This window comes from Tachysurus fulvidraco, chromosome 14 (genome assembly GCF_022655615.1).
Source record: "Tachysurus fulvidraco isolate hzauxx_2018 chromosome 14, HZAU_PFXX_2.0, whole genome shotgun sequence".
Classification (NCBI taxonomy): Eukaryota; Metazoa; Chordata; class Actinopteri; order Siluriformes; family Bagridae; genus Tachysurus; species Tachysurus fulvidraco.
The window spans coordinates 6,947,751-6,963,682 of NC_062531.1; the positions used below are offsets into that span (position 1 = coordinate 6,947,751).

Below are 15,932 nucleotides of genomic sequence, written 5' to 3' on the forward strand. Positions count from 1 at the left end.
GGAGTGGGCAGAGGAAGCAGGCTGCAATTTTAGACAACAATTAAAAATAAATGCAATATGCTATTTGAAAAGCGACAGCAAATTATATTCTGCAAAATTAAAGACAGCATCGTTTAAGTCCTTAGCTCTGTCTTTGTTCTATGTAGCACCATGGTCCTTAAAAAAACGTTGTCTCATTTCACTGTGTACTGCAACAGCTATGTATGGTTAAAGTGACAGTAAAATACCCATAGCACACATAGGACAGCAGTCGTCAGCTGTGCCATATGTGAAGGCAGCACAGATACCTGTTTGGAGACAATTTTTAATGCATGTATATAATTTCCAAGCTAGTAAAATGTTAGAAAAAAATGTTTAAAGTCCAGACACAAACACTGGCTGCAAGTTTCGCTTAGTTATTAACATATTAATATTTTAGTTCAAATTAAACTGCGCAATAAAGAGAAATAGTTTGTGGTGTAGTGTTGATTAGGCCGTAAAATGACTATCAACCGACAGACGGAATTTTGTAACTGGAACTGAAACTACACACAAATGTACTTCATACATTTTAGTGTTAAAACTAAACAGGTTTGTGTTTCAGAATAAAGAACAGATGGCAGGCACTTATTTCCAGGGATTTCAGTACAGCGTAACATACTGCGTCATCAGGTAGGCGTGGCCTATTTGATAATCCAACCCTAACCTAGTTTTTGGTTGTTTATTTGTTTTCTAAAATAAAATGCTGGGACAAGTGTATTGCATCACAAAGAGAGCACTGTGAAGAAGATTAATGGACAAATGCTTTAAGTCTTCAGTGTTCAGAATAAAGAGCAGATATAAATGCTTACCGAATATGTACAAACGTGTCAGGCTTCATTAATTCATTAATGATGCAAAACGAATTAAATATTTAAGACACAAGACATTTACCATTTTCACAGAAAGCAAGATCGTAATTAATTTGGTTCATTCTTAAATGTTCCTTTAGAACAAGGTTTGCATCTTGTACTGTAAGCACCATGGCAGTCTTTCATAACCACTGACCCTGCAGCATCTGTGCAAAAGGGTGCAAACTGTGTGACACAAAACACAATAAACACAAAAGACAATATAACTGTTATAAACAGACTTATACAGCTTTACATATCTGGTATCTCGAGATCTTTTGGCTTCCACTGTACAAAACCACCTTGTTAGTTAGAGTAGTGTGTCTGCCCAAAAAACAGAGCAAAGTTACCAAATTGGACTGTTTGAAGAGATCCGTGGCTCCTTTGTCCGGATCAAAGAAAAGCGTGGTCATGGAACAAGGCATTTAAAAGCTTTGAAGAGTGATCCCATGGCAGAAGTGTTACGAGTGTGGCAAGGAGCTCTCTCACTCTCACTCATTTTCTTCCGCTTTATCCGAACTACCTCGGGTCACGGGGAGCCTGTGCCTATCTCAGGCGTCATCAGGCATCAAGGCAGGATACACCCTGGACGGAGTGCCAACCCATCGCAGGGCACATACACACACTCATTCACTCACTGACTCGCACACTACGGACAATTTTCCAGAGATGTGGCAAGGAGCTGTTCTTTCCAAATAGGAAAAATAAGCTAGGAGATATAACTGAATTTGAGTTGAAATTGAGAGTCTTCACAGAAGAAGAACTACATCCACAGACAACATTAGGTGAACAATATGAACTGAGGAAGGTAAAGATGCTGAGACTGTATCTATATTGCAAGAGGATAGCCACAACTACAAGTAGACGCATTAACACAATAGATGAATTTGCAGTTGAACAAGGTCCTTCTACCTATGCTGAGGTATGTGAATGTAAGAAAAAACTTGTCATAACTGAGGACAACAGTTCCATTGCTGATTCACCTTTTTTGTTGGACGACAGTGTAGGTGTGGTGTTGATAGAACCAGGCACTATGAATGTAATACATAGCTCAATTTCAGTTGATGAAGAAATTCAGTTTGCATATGCAGTTTTAGAAGATAGTGCAAGACCAGTTACAAACCACAAAGTTTAGACTTCGCAAGGGAAACATTTTCCACGATCTTAATGCAGCTTTTACGGATGGCTTAGTATCTGTCAATGATTGTCTTTGTAGAAATTGAGATGGTCCTACCTAATGGTAGCACAGAGAAAGGAGAAGACCATGGTTTTGAATCTGAGAGGGTCTGAGAGCACGGATTGTTAACTCGTGCATACGGTTTATTAATCCGTGCGCACGATTTGTGAAACTGAGGGAACAGTTTAATAATTTGTGAGTACGATTTATAAGCTGAGGGGACGAATTACAAAACCGTAATCACGGATTTGCGGGTCTTGTTTTCTTTTCTCCAAGGGGTGACCAGGCGGGCTCCGTATTACCCAGATACAATAGTGCTATTTTCTGATTGGCTATTGTGTAGCCTCTTTTTTTTTGATTGGCTGATAAGTGTCAGGCTTGACTAAGAACTCCAGGGAAGACACGCTTGATTCCTGCCTGGTTCCATAGAGACAGCGGTGGGGACAGATACATTTTGTGCGCTGCGGCTTATTAAATCAATAGTAAGTTTTTCAGCGTGAGAAATACAATGTGTGGCAGGAGAGTGTGACAAAAGACAGATGCTCAATGCGTGATACTTAAGAGCCCTATGTCCACATTGATCATAATGACCAGTTTCATGTTTTCCTGTGCAGATGTGTTTGAGATGATACTATAGTTCTAAAATTCACACACTAGACACCACAGTAAATAAAAAAAATGTTAGTGGAAGTGAAGTGAAGGGAAATCATTTGCAAAATTACCTGAACACTAATTCCAGATTAAATTCAAATTTAGAAGTCAAAAAAATAAATGAAATGAAGTATTACATGATGCTCAATGTATAGATGCAGCCCAGAGTATCTTAGAAAACATATCTAAACAATAACAATCAGGAGGAGCTATCAAATTAATTGTAACACAATGTTGAAAAAGACAACATTCCATACAGCAATAATAAATCTATTATTAAAAATTGTAAACACTCTTGTGAAGTAACTCATGTTTTCACCTGCACCGTGTGTTCCTTGTTACAGTCTGCTTGGACAGCTATTGATTCTGTTTCCTGCTTGTCTTTCCTTGAGGAAAGGAATTACAACATTATTGATCACTAGTATAACAGGGTTCCTACAGGTTTCTTAAAGTTAAATTCAAGTCTTTTTAAGACCTTTTTAAGACCATTTATATATATAAAAAAATAATAATACCTATTTCATGTCCCTCCCAGCAAAGAAAAACAAAATCCTTGAACTTGTGTTCATTTATTTTTCAAATGTGGAAAAAAGATAAGCCAAGCCAAAAACATCAGTATTCCACAAGAAAGTTTGTCAAACAATGTTAAGTGTTTTTTAACATGAGCTAGCTACTTATTCCATGCTGGGAATATGGGGAACTGAGAGACCCCTGAACAATAAACATCGAAAATCAGAACTCAACAATAAATGAAATTAAATTAAGAAACACAGTCAACTCCTTAGCTCTTCACTCAGGGCAGCAATGTCTTTATCAAGGGCCACGTTCACACTGCAAGTCTTAATGCTCAATTCGGATATTTTGCTCAGATCTGATTTTTTTGTTTGGCTGGTCACATTACCATTTAAAATGTGACCTATATCAGATACCAGTGTGAACTGTTTGCGGTTTCGAACTGACCCGCATGCGCAAACGAACAATAACAATGACGTCACACGCAGCACGCCATTGCGCTAAAAAGTTGGCGAGGTTATTGAGGAAGTAATGTGATGTATTCAATGCAAACATTAGCTGGTTCATGTAACCACTTTATATAACACTCTTAACACACACGCGTTACCAGTCATGTTTGTGTCACATTTTAGCCAGCGCAAAGAAAAAAAAAAAAAAAGGTTTTCGCACCAGCGAAAACGTGACACAAACGTGACTGGTAACGTGTGTGTGTTAAGCAAAAAAAGTCTTCACCCGGTGCATAATTGTGACGAATGTCGATGTAGATTGATGTAAAAGTCGCATCAAATCTGCCTTGTCTGTTCACACTGCGGCCACATTGGAAAAAATCAGATTTGGGTCTGATTCAGGACCACATATGGAAATGGCCCAGATTTGATTTGAAAAAATCAGATCTGGGCCAGATTTGAGTGTTCACACTACTCCTGAAGAAGTCTGACCTGGTCACTTGACCCCAAAAAAATCGGATTTGGGCCACTTTTACCTGCAGTGTGAACAGGGCCATGGACAGCCAGTAACGTCAACCTCTCCTTATGGACTCTCCGCAAGAGGTTGGACCTGGAGATCAGGTCAGCCATCTTGCTTCCTGCCTTCCTTTCAGCCTCCTTAGCCAGCCTGTCCGCCAGACCCTCACACACCTCTTGTATGCGTCTCCTCTTCACCTTTAGCTCCTGAAGACACTCCTCTGCCTCTTTCATCTCCTATGACAAAACAGATGAGAAAATATGTGTGTGGGGGGGGGGAAGAGAGAGAGAGAGAGAGAGAGAGAGAGAGAGAGAGAGAGAGAGAGAGAGAGAGAGAGAGAGAGAGAGATATTAGGCTATAGGGCATTACCAGCCAATCAGGTTTAGGATAAATTCATGTGTAGCCTATGATTTCCCTTTCTTATTCCTACCTACAGAAGTATCAGTTATATATAGAATATAGAACATGTCTTCAATGACCTGGTTCAGCCTAACCATTTGTAAAATGACCCTATTAAACCATCACACTACCTTAAGGACTGACTCTGCACCTAGACCAATGCTGATGTCTTGTGGGCTGAGCCAGATGGTCTTGTCTGTGACATCCAATTTGGTCAGCTGCAGGGCAGTGATATCATGGAGGACTTCTCTCTTTATGAAGCGTCTCTGTCAAAAGACAAACACAAAAATGTCCGGTGCGGCACATTAATCACCAACATCAAATTGTCTGATTTTGATGCACAATGTATCCACTATTTTTTTACACATACTAACCACAAACTCCACATTGTCAAAACACATCAATTGAGCCCAATCAGTGGTGATTATAATGTTAGAGGGCAACTCACCCCCCTACCAGAGTCTTACTGCACCTACATTTCTGATTTGAAAAATGCGGCAAAAGGAGGCTTTGCCTAGCAGACCGAGGGGCACGCGGGGGGAGTAGGGGCTCAACACTTATTCCAACTCGCTACGAAGGTGTGGCCGAGATTGGGCGTATTTTATACTCCACAGTAGTGATGCCTGATTCAAATTCAAGTACAGTGTAAAGTTTTAACCTGAAGAGGGCACCACACTAATGGTTTTTGGTAGAAAATTTACTAAAATGTACTAAAATACCAAAAATAATTACCAGACATGTAGACATCACTATTAGACACTTATTTATACAGTTTATCAGCAAAGAAAAATGATGAGTTGCACTTTAAGTAAATTATTACCATCAACTCAGTCAGGTCCTTCGGAAGGAATGGAAGCACAGGCTCATCTGTCTGATATTTTTTCAGGAAGGGAGTGAAGGTCCTGGCGAGTGCCACGTAGAACTGCAATTTGGCCAAGATGAGTGGATCCTTCATGGCTGCTGCAACATAAGATGCTAACAGAGAGAGGCAGACAGAAAGGCAGGACATTTCAACTTAGCCATATATTACAAAAACTATGACAAGGCCACACCAGCACCAGGTTTAGGACACAGTCACAGACCTATTCACTGCATTTCAGAACGGCCTACCTGTTCCAGGGTTCGAGAGTTTCTTTGATTTCACGGATTCCATGTACAAGAGCAGTGATGGCCAGACTTTCAGGGCTCTCTCCACAACCGGAAGGTTTTCCACCCAACGATGGGCACAGAAAAAAGGGGGAACACAGTAGACTTGGTTACTGTGATGTAATCCTCTCCTCCTGGCGGACACATTGAGGAACAATGTGTGCATTGCTTTCAGCAACTTGTCCAGCTGCCATGCAGAGAACCCACACTTGAATGCGTTGTGTAGCGTGTGTAGGCCACAGCTCCCCACACAAATGAGCTGAGCACATGAAGGTTTCATTGCAAAACTTAATATTAGAAACCAAAATCATATTTTGTATCACATGGAGATGGTTTTGAACTGCATATGTTGCACCCATGCATCAATTTTTGCTCTGTAGCAATATTATTGTTTGTTCAATGTAAAGTGCACTACAAATAAAAAGCATTATTATAATTATTAATAGATTAATTCACTAAAATTCACACTCACCCACAACCAGTAATAGCATTCTAAACTGCTCACCTCCATACTGCTCAGCGTGATCTTTCTGGAAAAGGCAGAAGAGTTTCCAATTCACACTGGGCCCATCCATTGAAATGGACACCAAGTCCATGAGGTTCAGTCTGTCCATATATTCCTAAGAAAAAAAGGGTTGCATTTGATTACTCAAATAAGAGGACTGGATGAGCACATATGGTTAAGGGAAATAACTAATTGGTCATGCAATATTGCAGTTACAGAAGAGTATATGCACACAAGTTGAGTCTATCAATATAAATTGATGAGCTTTTAAAGTAAAAAATGATTACCCTTACTTTGAGATGCGACAGCTGGTCTTGTGCGTTGGAGAGCCCAGATATATGGACTGAACCTGTCCCTCGTTCCAGAAGCGGACGTGCACATCCAGCTGTTTGTTTTTCGCAATCTCATTGAGACTCTCATCAAACATAAGAACAAACAGCGTTTTGTTGACTTTGGACACCAGTTCTTCTTTGATGTGGATAGCTAAACCAAACTTGGCTATGTAAGTGTGATGTGGCACACACAGTTTAAGTTAAATAAAGACCCAATAGAATTTGGCAAGTTCTTTATTTTGTTTGTTTTACTATTGAAGCAGTCACATGAAAGGTGCACATTCCATGTTGACTGCTAGTAACATCCAAAGTAAGGTAAAATCAATAAATGGTTGTATTAATGTGAATATTTGTCTTGCCCATTCAGGAAAGGCCTAAAAGGGAGTGACCCGCGAACAGGAAGCCAGTGTTATAGCATCCTGAAGGGGAGGAGTCATCTGATCAAGCATGCAAAGATTATAAATGTATTGTATGTAGAGATTTCAGTGATTTTGTTAAATGATAATGCCTTTGATTACAGGTAGACTTCATTTTGGGTGTGAAAAGTGTAAAGTGTTAAGATCTAGAAACATAGTGTTGCTAACAGATGGAGTGTTATGATTGGCCCGTTTGAATCTGAAGGGAGGGGACCAGGATGATTAAAAGACAAAGGAAATGCTGCAGAGGGAGAGGGGTGTTGGTTGGAACAGTAGCCAACAATTTAGTTATTCCCTTTTGTGTTTTGTTAAGTGTTGAGTTGTACTTTGAATATTTTTTTTTTATTTGTTTATTTTTTGGTAAATTTTGATTTTTCAATGGAAATTTTGCTTTGGCTTCTTTCACACCTGTCTGAGAATGGTGGCTCACATAAATAAAAAGACACTTCATTGGATTTTTCGAGAGTTTTGCCATTTCTTTTGCTGCCAGTTCGCCACTGCACCGACCATCTTACCACACAAACTTTAAAAATATAATTGCCTGCGTCAGTCAACATTTCCTGTGGAATGCTGAGATTTTCACTGATTTCTCGTGCTTCTCCTTTGCATGTTGTGTTGTAGTCTATGGTTGTGGTGTCGTAGTGCGTGATCTTCCTTTACTGAAGGCATCGTGTGTTTACAGTATATTGTACGGTGACCCGGGGCTGTGTTGCTATTTAATCAAAATAACCGTGGACTTTTTAAGGTATTATTTCCAAATTAATAAATTCAATGCTTTTAAGACCCCACGAGAACCCTGTATAAACCAGCTTACATTATGCATTAATGAAACAATAGATGTAGCTCTTACAGTGGACTGGTTGATGGGGCACATTGTGAAGTTTGAGGGTCTGATTCTTCTACAGGACTCTATAAGCACAAAAAGAAACAAGAAACAGCATTAAAACATCTACAAAGACAGCTGATTCATCGTAATTTTCATCATAATTTGAGACTACTGTGTTGGCCTTCATGTATAATAGGAAGAAATTAAAAAGAAATATAAATAGAAAGAAAATTCAAGTCAATTCAGAATAAACGTTTTCTATGAAGCAAATTTCACAGATTGACATCAGCTGCATCAAAACGAAGCTGTACGGAGCCTGCGATTGATTTCTGTTTGCAGTCAATAAAAAGAAACAAATGAGCAAGTTCCTGAAAACACATCTAACACAACCAGGTTCAAGCTGTAGATTTAATTTTTTTTAAATTATAAAAGAATGGCAAAGAGACTTTACTGCTTCCGTATTTCAAGAAACATTTTTGTGCACTTACTTTTAATATAAAGAAACCTGCAAAACGAAACAAGAAGATCATATTGGTGTGAAGTATTAATGTAAAAGGAGCAATAGTTACGAATGCAGAATATTGACATTTTAGGAATTTGACTAGATGCCATGATTTCCACTTAACATAATGAACTGATGTGTTGTATGAAATAGAAAAAAACTAAACACAACTCACTTCTGACTGCTTTTCTTTGACATAAACATAAAACTGCAAATGACAGTAAAACAACTGCTGCTGTGAGAAAAGCTGCTATGAGACCATATCTGTTCCTTCCTGGTTTGCACTGAACATCTCTAATGGAAGTACCTTCTTCATTCAACCGAACAGCTTAAATAAAGGAAACATAAAAACTTTTACACAAAGAAAAACTCTGAAAGGTAATGAATGCAACATGCAAACAAAAATATTAGCACTTACATGAAAAAGAAATGACTTACTCTGTCCATTTAGAGCAGTTCACACCTTCAGGAGAATAAAACCCTGGCTCACAAATGGTATCTGAAGCCTCTGTACCTGTAAATAAATACTGAAATATCAAAATCACTTTATCCCCAAACACACTGCAAATTCACTAAAGTAAAGCACATGACATTTTTACAGAACATTCACCTGTGATTTTAACCCTTTTACCAGAACACTGGAAAGAAACTCATTGGACATTTTCAATAAACAAACTACAATTTTGTAAAAAGGCCATAAATTGATGTATAAACCATAAACAAACACTGTAGTGTGTGATATAAAGAAATTCAGAACATGTGCATAACCAAAACAAGACCAAATATTTTTAAAATAAGACCAATATTTTTGGTTCCCTGTTAAGTATGCAATGGTTCTGCACCCTGAGGCTGAAATCTCACTGTGCTGCACATCTTTAAAGATTATAACAGTCATGGATGGTAAAGAGGTAATGTTTTTTTTATGTGTAGTTTGTCTTGTGCAAATTACAAAGTTTGTAATGCATCATTTGTTGTTTATCAATTCATCTGATGCTTTACCTTTAATTAGATTTTTTATATTAATTAATATTTATTTTAATATAATTACATATTCAGGCAAAGTTCTGGCACTTGTATTGATGAATTTTTAGGAGTTTTAAATTGCAATGCCTTGTTGTTTTACAAATTTTTATTAATGAACTTTCAGCATCATTAAAAAAATGTGCTACTGGAAAGCTTATGGCCTACCAAATGCACATTACACCAACCTTTCTGCTTTATGTATTGTCCAGGGGTGCATTTTGTGTGTTCCACTGCATATCTGCAGCTGCCTTTGTATTCATCAGTACAGTAAAATCCCTCCACTGGCTCACAGACTGTATCTGAAGTCCGTGTGCAATTTGCCTTTACTCTTAGTCCATTTACTATAAGAAACACAAACAAATAATTTCCAAACACACAATTGTATATAAAACATTCTAGATTTACCAGTTTTGCACACGGTACACTTAGAGCAAACAGAACGGTCATTAGGTTTAGCAGAGTATGTTGAGTCAGGACACGGCAGACACGTTGTTTTGGTGAGTTTACTGCAGTGAATTTTAACATGTTGTCCTGAAAACAGAGCAAGGATAAGCTGAAAATTGTAATTACAACTTTATTGAGCTCTATAAATGGATAAAAAAATATTAATCTAATGTGACAGAAGAGTTTTTTCAGAATAGAGTTTTATTTTAATTTTTAGATATGTGCACGCAGGTCTCCAAATTTTGCAATAATTGTCAGAGTGTGTAAACTGTTTTTAAATTTGGGATTGGTCCAGAGAATTGATCATTGTTCCTGGGACCCACTATCTGGTGTTCATCTGCATCACTGCACTGCACACTGTATAACATAATTACTTTCTGGTTCATTATGGGAAGGAAGAGAAGGGACACCATACTTTACATTACATACACCAGATTTTTGCTATAAATACTTAGATTGTGGTGCTGGTAACAAGCGCACTGAGAAAGATTTACACTTTTTGGCAGCTTGCATGGCTACAAAAGTTCTTTCATTTGAACAGCTCCTAACCTGCAGGCTTTGCTATACAATATGTCATGTATGTGCTGTTCTCCTCTGCTTAAACCCAGTTTCTACCATCTACCATGGTTCGAGAGAAATTTTTAAATGTAAATGTTTTAGCAATCTAAACTATTCTAGAATATGTCCTAGTGTGAAAAAGGGATACCTGTAACATAAATTACAAACCAAATGGAACCACATTTCTTACTACAGGTTTTTGTGGTAAATTTGTCATTTGTAATTTAGAATTACACATGTTAAGACAATACATAATTTTCTAACTCCTTACCAGGTGAATACATGGGGCAGCATTCTCCATTTATCTCAAATTCACCTTGTGCACAAGTGCAAATACCCAGTTCAATATTCAGGAAGAAAATGCCAAGAACACAAAGTTTCCGCTGAACTGGAAAACACTGCAGAAAATAGTGACATCTCAAAAAGTAAAGTTTCCTCCTCATTCTTCATGGACTGCCACACTGCTAATGTAGATCATTTGTTGGAGAAGAATCTGAAAAACAAAAGAAAATGTCTTTTTTTTTATCATTTTCAAATTGGTTTATACAAATTTCTGACGTAAATGAAATAAAAAAAAAATAAAGTTCTCTCTCTCTACATATTTCTTTCTATCAATCTACCTATCACCCTATCACACATATAGGTGTTCATGATAACAAGCACTGTGAGAGATCTGAGTTCACTGTCCTAAAAGAAGGATCTTGCAATGCAGTAAATCTTAGGTTATCTGTTTAAAATAAAGTAATCCTTTAGCTACTTTTGAAAACAGATAGTGGATGATGTAGGCATATAGAACAAATATTAACATACATTGAAAATAAATGTAAATGTATTAATTAGTCAAGCTCCACAAGCATCACAACAAAAAGTAGAATATTTCTTATTGATCTTAATAAAAAAAAGTGTTTGCAAGACTTTAATTGTAAAGGTTATTATGTAAGGTATAAAACTGGCTGAGGGAGACATTAGAAGGAAATAATCAATAATAGACTAGTATAATGACATTGTCCTGCTTAACCTGATCTTGAACTTTTTCTCAAACAGCCAATCCTGACCCCCCTGATGCCCTAAGCAAAATTCAGTTAAAGGGGCCCTTTGACTTGACCCGTAAGCCATGTAAACTATTTGCCATTGTCACACAGTCTAACCTGACACCCCACTGCAAAACGTATAAACAAATATTTAATTTAATGGAACATTTTCTTAAGCTGAATTTTAACAAGTGAATATTAATTGAATATTAACCTAAATAAGCAAAAAATAGTAAAATATATAATTAAATATACAGTAAAACATAACATATTATAAAATAATAATAAAACATAGTACAATAAAACACAGCTTTAGCTTTTAAAATTAACTTTGGTTCCCTCTATAGCCTGTTCATTTTAAGCATGGGCATTAGTCTATTTGGGCCGTCTAGAAGAAGCTAAGGCAGAGGCAAAATTATCAATGATGTAATCATAAGACAGGTCCTGTGACATGGAAGACCTCAGATTTTTGTCATTTATAGTTCTATAAAATTCTAGATAGTGTTGATGTTCAGCTTAGGGACAGGTTCAGTCAACCAGATCTACAGTAGTGTGCAAAAGTGAAAGTATAGATACTTACTCTTATTCATTTTATAAGCTGCATAAGGCCATTCAAATGTCTCCCTAAGATTGCTATTTATACATTTTTTTTAATTTAAAATACTATTTATACTTTACTAATGAAAATGCAATCAAGAATTAAATTTAATTTCTGTTATTATGATTTCTTATGTCATTATTAATATTAAAAATTCCAATTTGTGTTAGTGAAAATGTCATTCCTGATATCAAAAATGGACATTGTTAGTAGAAAATTTATTACTATTAAGAATGTGCATGGAAAACTAAACACTTTTAGTATTTTTTTAAAAATTGCACATAAATGCAATATACTGTGAAAAAAATGCATATACTGTGAATCAATAAAAGCTAAAATTGGGGTAGCATTTCACTATTTTTATAGTTTGTTATATGCATTCATAATGACCAGACAGAATGCCCAGCTAATCAACATTTTAAAATCAATATATAGTCAATACATAATCACTGTCTTGATGTGCGCCAATGATGAGGAGTGTTATCACGCTTATTATTGTACTGGTTCCCACGCGAAAGCTTTTGATCTTGTGCACGTAAACACGTAATAATGCTTTTCCGAGCTGCAGTTCTTCTTTAGCATCTATCAAACGTAATAAATGTATTTCACTCGCGCTTTTGTCAGGCATAAAGTAACAGAACTCAGCCCTGGAAGTGTCTAGCAAGAGATACACTGACTGCATCGGGAAGGTTAGCATGACAGACTATAGAGGGAGGATCACATTAACTTAGCTTTACTGTTATTTGTTGACATCAAAACTGGAGAGGACAGAATACATTCTTACTTAATTGCTGTTCTCGTCGGGATATATGTCAGTATCCAGTTTAACCACAGATTGATAAAGGTATAGTTTTAAATAGATACAACAAAAAATATTAGGAAAAAAAAAAGAAAGGAAAAACGTCACTTACCCGGAAGCAGTCTGCAAGGCTCTCAAGTTTTGAAGACGGGTGTCGCTACACGATCCGTAGCAATAGGCAAGAGTGACCATTTTAAATATGTCTAGCCCCCCGGGAAAAAAAAATGACATAAAAACATTACAAAACTTGATATTTGATTTAAAGAAAACATATTAAAGTATACATTGTAGTGCTGGTGTTTAGTTATCTTTTTTCTGAGATTTAATTACACAAAATTTATGATAAATTCATTATTTTATAAAATGTCATAAAGCCAGGACTACTTCTGAGCAGGTGTTGTCAGTGAACCAGGACCCCCTGGCACCATCTCAGGGCCCCCATTTTGAGAACCTCTGGCCTAGACTACTTGTTCTGAGCAGGTGTTGTCAGTGAACAAGCTGTAAATCTGTTGGCTGTTACACTCAATTCTCTAACAGCAGTCAAAATGTCATTGTTTGTGTCAAACAAGTAGTGAAATTTGTTGTAACATTAAAACTGGAGGTCATGACTTACTCTGTGCTCAAAGTGATGCTGAACAATTCCAGGATATGCTTTTATTTTCAATGGTTGTTGCGTTACAATAGTGCTATTTTCTGATTAGCTATTGTGTAGTCTCTGTTTTTTGATTGGCTGATAAGTGTCAGGCTCGACTAAGAACTCCAGGGGAGACGCGCTTGATTCCTGCCCGATTCCATAGAGAAAGCGGTGCGGACAGATACATTTTGGGTGCCGCGGCATATTAAATATATGATAAATAGTTTTTCTGCGTGAGAAATAATCTGTGTGGTGGGAGAGCGTGACAAAAGACTGAAATGAGTGACTGTCACACTCAACATGTGAAACTTGAGAGCCCTGCAACTGTATTTATTTACCTCATATAAACATCACTACATCTTGCAGTTGCACTGTATTATACAATTCATTTTAAATCATACATAGAATTCTGTGCCTGTGTAGAATTGAAGATAAGTGACCTATTGTTACTTATAGTCTGTACTGTACATGAGCCACAATGTTTTTAAGAAGTGAGTATAGACAAACCACAATAAGTTCTTGTAGTTTGTCATATTCAGTTACATTGATCATCACCTCTACCACTCCTTCCCCATGATGCTTACTTTGCATATATTTGTACATATGTTATTGTCTCTGTATTGTATACATTAAGTACAAAGTTTATTCACTGTATCCTTAGAGCTCTTCATTCTGTAGTTGTGTTTAATGTTGAGTAAATGTAATATAAATTTTTATAACACAATCATCAATACATCCTCCTTTATTTTATATTTTTTACAATAGAAAGATGCCTTATTCCCTTTCAGAGTCGCAAAAGTCAAATATATCTAAGTCTTTAGTTTAATATAGTAACATATGTTAGTATAGTTATAGTTTAAAGATGAAACATAAATAATTTTTAAGAGAATAGTAGAAAATGAATGAATGAACTAACCAAATGGAACCACATTTCTTACTACCTGTTTTTTGTGGTAAATTTGTCATTTGTAATATAGAATTATATATTTTAAGACAATAACAATTTTTTTTTATTTTATCAGGGTAGTGTAATGACATGGTCATGCTGAACTTGATTATTATCCTCTAACAGCTGATACCACCCCGGTACTTTAATGTGTCACACACTGCAAGTGATGTGCAAGTGAAAACTCTCAATTGTAATGAAGTGCTTCGAGAAGCTCGTTATGAGGCACATCAAGACCCAGTTATCACCCTCACTGGACCCCCTACAGTTTGCGTATCATCCAAACCGCTCCACGGCTCATTTAGCCCTCACCCAACTGGACGATAAAAACACTTACGTATGAATGCTGTTCATAGACTTTAGTTCAGCATTCAACACAACCATCCCTCAGAACCTGATTGGAACCTGAGGCTGCAACTGGATCCTGGACTTCCTGTCTGTGAAACCTCAGTCAGTCCGAATCGTGAACAGCATATCCAGCACCACCACACTAAGTACTGGAGCCCCTCAGGGATGCGTGCTAAGTCCACTGCTGTTCACCTTGCTGACTCACGACTGTGCAGCAATGCACAGATCGAACCATAACATCAAGTTCGCCGATGATATGACCGTGGTAGTCTCATCAGCAAGAACGACGAGTCAGCATACAGAGAGGAGGTGCAACAGCTAACTGTCTGGTGTAGGGCCAACAACCTATCTCTGAATGTTGACAAAACTAAAGAGATGGTTGTTGACTTCAGGAGAGCACAGAGCTACCACTCTCCGCTGAACAGTGACGGACCACCTCCCAGCAGAAAGAAAGTCCAGCAGTGTCTCTACTTCTTACGAAGGCTGAGGACAGCCCCCCCGCCCCCCCATCCTGACTACTTTTTACAGCGGGACCATTGAGAGCATTCTGAGCAGCTGCATCACTGTCTGGTTTGGGAACTGCACCGTCCTGGATCGCAAGTCCCTGCAGCGGATAGTGAGGACAGCTGGGAAAATCATTGGAGTCTGTCTTCCCTCTATCATGGACATTTACAAAACACGCTGCATCTGCAAGCCTACAGCATTTTGGGTAACCCCATACACCCCTCACACACACACTCTTCACCCTCCTGCCATCTGGTTAAAGGTCACAACTTGATGCAGATCTTGATTTTTACAGAACACTTCTTGTCAAGTTCTCCTCAGATGTGACTTCTGCCAAGACTTCCTTCTACAAGGAAAAGCTTGAAGCTTCCTCACATGACCCTCGGAAATTCCACAACATCATCTCTTCTCTGCTCAACCCCCCGGCTCCACCTTCTTCCTCCCTGAATGCAGAAGACTTTGCTTCTTTCTACCAGGAGAAGATTGAGGAAATCTGCCGGACCTTCACTTCAGCCCCGACTGCACTTACATCTCAGAGTATGCATTCCCCTACACCTTCGTTGTCACATTTCTCAACTGTGGCAGCAGAAGAGATTTTACAACTCCTCCAGTCCTGCAATCCTACCACCTGCCCATTGGATCCACTCCCTACCACTATGCTCCAGACCATCTCACAAGACCTCTTGCCCTTCATTTTCACGATCGTCAATAGGTCCATAGCATCTGGTCAGGTACCAACTACTTTCAA

At 37.8% G+C, this 15,932-nt stretch overlaps 3 protein-coding genes across 10 annotated transcripts in view; all 3 read right to left on the reverse strand.

Annotated features, from left to right (window-relative positions):
• Window positions 1-4,296, reverse strand: part of cbwd (COBW domain containing) — a 67,033-nt gene extending 62,737 nt beyond the window's left edge. Inside the window, exon 1 of the mRNA XM_047823031.1 lies at window positions 4,193-4,296. The gene's annotated coding sequence lies outside the window, so the exon portion shown is untranslated. The remainder of the gene's footprint in view (window positions 1-4,192) is intronic.
• Window positions 4,083-8,616, reverse strand: LOC113639434. 8 transcript variants are annotated; one of them, XM_047823036.1, is made up of 9 exons: window positions 8,475-8,616; window positions 8,286-8,302; window positions 7,822-7,880; window positions 6,517-6,638; window positions 6,224-6,338; window positions 5,683-5,977; window positions 5,393-5,547; window positions 4,704-4,838; window positions 4,083-4,409 (listed from the first exon to the last, which is right to left on the reverse strand). In XM_047823036.1, the coding sequence occupies exons 5-9, from the start codon at window positions 6,227-6,229 to the stop codon at window positions 4,128-4,130; spliced, it is 873 nt and encodes a 290-aa protein (XP_047678992.1). In that variant the 5' UTR covers window positions 6,230-6,338; window positions 6,517-6,638; window positions 7,822-7,880; window positions 8,286-8,302; window positions 8,475-8,616; the 3' UTR covers window positions 4,083-4,127. The 8 variants fall into 8 exon arrangements, with proteins under 8 accessions (XP_047678992.1, XP_047678991.1, XP_047678990.1 ...); XM_047823035.1 differs by having other exon boundaries at window positions 6,517-6,706; XM_047823034.1 differs by having other exon boundaries at window positions 6,517-6,721.
• Window positions 8,485-12,859, reverse strand: LOC113639433 (tumor necrosis factor receptor superfamily member 14-like). The gene is made up of 6 exons (XM_047823040.1): window positions 12,738-12,859; window positions 10,596-10,817; window positions 9,728-9,853; window positions 9,508-9,663; window positions 8,738-8,813; window positions 8,485-8,627 (listed from the first exon to the last, which is right to left on the reverse strand). The coding sequence occupies exons 2-6, from the start codon at window positions 10,765-10,767 to the stop codon at window positions 8,612-8,614; spliced, it is 546 nt and encodes a 181-aa protein (XP_047678996.1). The 5' UTR covers window positions 10,768-10,817; window positions 12,738-12,859; the 3' UTR covers window positions 8,485-8,611.
• Window positions 12,860-15,932: the final 3,073 nt, after the last annotated feature.

Bases quoted from the DNA above. Each gene is read 5' to 3' on its own strand.
- LOC113639434 (XM_047823032.1), bottom strand. From the start codon at position 5,998: ATGAAACCTTCATGTGCTCAGCTCATTTGTGTGGGGAGCTGTGGCCTA. The intron at 5,548-5,682 runs GTAGGCCGTTCT...TCTCTCTGTTAG, and splicing joins ACTCTCGAACCCTGGAACAG to CATCTTATGTTGCAGCAGCC. The intron at 4,839-5,392 runs GTAATAATTTAC...GTCTTTTGACAG, and splicing joins AGGACCTGACTGAGTTGATG to AGACGCTTCATAAAGAGAGA.
- LOC113639433 (XM_047823040.1), bottom strand. From the start codon at position 10,767: ATGAGGAGGAAACTTTACTTTTTGAGATGTCACTATTTTCTGCAGTGT. The intron at 9,664-9,727 runs GTAAATCTAGAA...TGTTTCTTATAG, and splicing joins GTGTACCGTGTGCAAAACTG to TAAATGGACTAAGAGTAAAG. The intron at 8,814-9,507 runs GTTGGTGTAATG...ATTTATTTACAG, and splicing joins ACAATACATAAAGCAGAAAG to GTACAGAGGCTTCAGATACC.